The 3881-nt window shown below is 36.3% G+C and overlaps 1 protein-coding gene across 1 annotated transcript; it reads left to right on the top strand.

The window, feature by feature from the left end:
- The first annotated feature begins 928 nt into the window (after positions 1–928).
- LOC147398098 (zinc finger protein SHOOT GRAVITROPISM 5-like) lies at positions 929–3559 on the top strand. Its single transcript, XM_086447232.1, has 3 exons — positions 929–1353; positions 1468–1867; positions 2547–3559. The coding sequence occupies exons 1-3, from the start codon at positions 1251–1253 to the stop codon at positions 3373–3375; spliced, it is 1332 nt and encodes a 443-aa protein (XP_086303358.1). The 5' UTR covers positions 929–1250; the 3' UTR covers positions 3376–3559.
- The last annotated feature ends 322 nt before the right edge of the window (positions 3560–3881 follow it).

Below are 3881 nucleotides of genomic sequence, written 5' to 3'. Positions count from 1 at the left end.
TAAGTGGAGATTTAAGAAAGAGTGAAATTAATTGACCATAACACCCTTGAAAATGACCCAACATGTCAACTTAACCTTTTCAAAAAGCTATTTCTACTTTCCAGTCCAATTAATCAGTTCTTGCAGTGCAGTCATTAACAAGGGGTATTTTGGGCAATGAAATTAACACTTGCCCAGTGAGAGAGAGAGAGAGAGAGAGAGAGAGAGAGAGCGCGCTCACGTGTATTCGGGGTGGGACCTATATTTTTGCATGGAAATAACTTACTGTGAGATGAATTATGAGTGTTTGTTTCTTTGTGAGGATGTTTTTTTTGTGCCCAATTCTCTGAGTGGCCTCAAGTCTCGAATAATGTGAAATTGTCAGATCATGTTTTAAATCTCGTTGAGTCAACCCGAACTGTCGAATTGAATCAATTGTATTTCATGGAGACTCATTATTCAAACTCTTTTGAGTCAATTCTAAATCTTGAACTCAGGTTAAAAATGGGTCAAATTACGTGCTTACAATTATTCGTAGAGTTGTGATAATATGACTCGTCAGGTGGTATATTCAATCGACTCCTTGACATGACAAGTTCGAAAACCCTAGGTTTGTACGTCTAGGGATATACTATTGCATTTTTCCTTAAATCTTGAAAGAGTCGTGTATCTTGAGACGTACAAATCTACGATGCTCAAACTTGTCCACGCTAGGGAGTTGGTTGAGTATGGCACATGATAAGTCATATTATCACGACTCTTATTTGTATATTTATGTGGTTCAATTTTTATAGAAAAAAATACTCTTTATTTTAAAATTCTTAAACCTAATTTTGGAATTTACATATTTATGGACTTAGGTTTATCGAGTTGACTCAACTGGGTAGAATTCAAGGCAAGCCGAGTTTTATAAGTATGGATCTCTCTCTCTCTCTCTCTCTCTCTCTCTCTCTCTCTCTCATGTTTAATAAGGAGACTCACTACAATAATACCTGATGAAGGTGAGGGTGGATGTGGAGAAAGCTAAAATGAAAAGCTGATAGCTTAAAGCCGAAAGAAAGCTGATTGCCGAAAGGAAGAACTTTTCCTCATGTTCTAGCTCTCTCTCTCTCTCTTCCAGTGGTCTCTCTATCCATTACTTGTACTTAAAGTTGAGAAGAGACACCACAAGATCACTAATTAACAACACCCAGAGAGATAGAGAGAAGAAGATTTCTTTTGTTTGATACTTTGATCTTAAGCTGAAATTATAAAAAAGCTGAAACTTTCCCATGTTAGGTAATACCATTTGTTCTACTGTTCCTTCCGAGGACTTTACTTGCTTTGAAAATGGAAGTAACAGTAAAAGAAAGAGAAGGCCTGCAGGAACACCAGGTGACTAAGACTCATATGAGTTTTGTTTTTTTTTTTTTCCTTCTTATTTTTAATTAATTAATTAATTTTTTCTTGATTGGGTTATTGTTTGTTTTTCTTTTGGTTTTATTTTAGATCCTGATGCAGAGGTGGTTTCTTTATCACCCAAGACCTTGTTGGAATCCGATCGATACGTTTGCGAAATATGTAACCAAGGATTTCAAAGAGATCAGAATCTTCAGATGCATAGGAGAAGACACAAGGTTCCATGGAAATTGCTCAAGAGAGAGAGTCCAGAGGTTCGAAAGCGCGTTTTTGTGTGTCCCGAGCCAAGTTGCTTGCACCATGATCCTTGCCACGCCCTCGGTGATCTAGTCGGAATTAAGAAGCATTTTAGAAGGAAACATAGCAATCATAAGCAATGGGTTTGTGAGAAATGTTCGAAAGGTTACGCTGTTCAATCGGATTATAAGGCCCATCTCAAGACCTGTGGCACCAGAGGCCACTCTTGTGATTGTGGCCGAGTTTTTTCAAGGTCTTGCTTCCTCTTTCCAAATTCCAAATTTTCTCTTTCTTTCTCTTTGTTTTTTAAAAGTTAATTTGATTAAGTTTAGCAGGTTTTCTACATTAAATTCTTCTTGGGGTTCTCAAAATTTTAAATTATAAATACCCAAACACAAAATCCAAAGAGGATTTGATCTAATAATCATAATAATATTACATCCAAATAAAGATGTTCTTTGCTCAATTTCATGCTGCACCCTCCCCTTTGAATATTTAGGTTTGCATCAATTAGAATTATTAAAGAATCCTAAGATCTCATAGATTAAATCACTTTCTTCTTTGGTTTTTTGTTGAAGACAGTTCTAGACATCAATCCCCATTGGTTGGTTTTGCCTTGGTTTCAGGTTTGAAGAAAAAACCCAAAATCTCTCTTCCTTTATAGTAATTTTAGAATATTATTTATTTATTTATTTCTCTCACATATCTCCCTAAGAAAACCCTAACCTTGACCAAGTATCAAACTCACAGGTTTCAAAATATTTATATTGCTAATTTGGTTCTTCTTCTTGATACTATTATAAGAAGACTTGATCTCTTCCTTGTCATGTTTCTTTAACCATTCTTTTATTATAGATACAAAGATCTGCCATTTGGACATAATCTATTTTATCTGAATATTCTTTATTTTTTCTTCTTGTTTAATTTCTTAGGGTGGAGAGCTTCATTGAACACCAAGACGCTTGTAATGTGGGACGCATCCGATCCGAATTACAAACACTACAGCCAGCTTGCTTATCTCGAACAGCTTCGAGCCCCAGTCCTTCCAGTGAGACCAATTTCAGTACAACTCCATGGCCAGGTTTAAGGATGGTGAAGCCGATGGAGAACGTCTTCTTAAGTGATCAAAATAATCCTTCTACCACCAATCACAATTACAATCTAGAGCTTCAGCTCTTACCCTCTTCAAATCATCTTTCGAACACCTCCATTTCCCTCAATTCAGATGAAAATCATGCCACTCAATTACAACTATCAATTGGCTCATGTGACCATGGAGAGAAAAATGAATCAAATCGCCATAGCTTGAACAAGGATGATCATCAAAGAAGCCCTAATAGGGATAAGAATGTTATTGAAGATCCTACTATGGTGGCATCAAGGCTGAAAGAACAAGCAAGGGAGCAACTAAGGCTTGCAATGGCAGAAAAGGCCTTAGCTGAAGAGGCAAGGCAACAAGCGAAGAGACAGATCGAATTAGCTGAACAAGAATTCGCTAACGCCAAGAGAATTAGGCAGCAAGCACAAGCCGAACTCGATAAGGCCCAGATTCTCAAAGATCATGCAACCAAGCAAATCAACTCTACCATTCTTCAAATCACTTGTCATTCTTGCAAGAAAATGTTCCAAGGGATGCAATCATCGATGATGCCACCCGACGAGAATTCCCTCGTCATTAGTTACATGTCCTCAGCTATAACCGAAGGTGAAGGAGAGTATGATAATCGAGCTCATCATCAAGCAAACATCTCCAAAACATAGATTTTTATCATTCTCTCTATTTCTATCAATAATCTAGCTTTTATCATACCAACCGTGGGAGTTTGTAAGTATCTTTTGTGATGTTGAATTAAAGAGTGTTGTAACCTGAGATATTGCGTTGTGTTGTTATTTTTTAATTATTTTTCTATGGTAAAAATGATCACTATGAGGTGTAACACATCTTTTAATATTTAATTTCTCTTTCTAAATCATATTGTTCTTCTCTATTTTCTCTCCACATATGTGTGATTTTTAAAACAAATTAAAAGCTCTTGATTCTAGATGAACTTCATGAATATTTGCAGATCTTTTGGTCCATCACATTCATGCATTTACCATCCATGTGATGGTATTGATATGACTTAAAGGAAATCTATTTGCTTGTAGTTCCAGTCACCCTGATAAAGCAAATCTTGGTCTTCGTTTTCCTTGTGACATATCTGTAAGATGGGGAACATGTCAAGTATCCATCCCAGACAATGTTTCTTAGGTTATAAAATGAAAAT

The sequence above is a fragment of the Akebia trifoliata genome, chromosome 7 (genome assembly GCF_017979445.1).
Source record: "Akebia trifoliata isolate Shusen 1 chromosome 7, ASM1797944v1, whole genome shotgun sequence".
Classification (NCBI taxonomy): domain Eukaryota; kingdom Viridiplantae; phylum Streptophyta; class Magnoliopsida; order Ranunculales; family Lardizabalaceae; genus Akebia; species Akebia trifoliata.
This window is presented reverse-complemented; position numbering and strand designations above follow the sequence as displayed.

Coding starts and splice junctions, on each gene's coding strand:
- LOC147398098 (XM_086447232.1), top strand. CDS start 1,251: ATGTTAGGTAATACCATTTGTTCTACTGTTCCTTCCGAGGACTTTACT. Junction 1,354..1,467: donor AAGGCCTGCAGGAACACCAG/GTGACTAAGACT, acceptor GTTTTATTTTAG/ATCCTGATGCAGAGGTGGTT. Junction 1,868..2,546: donor TGTGGCCGAGTTTTTTCAAG/GTCTTGCTTCCT, acceptor TTAATTTCTTAG/GGTGGAGAGCTTCATTGAAC.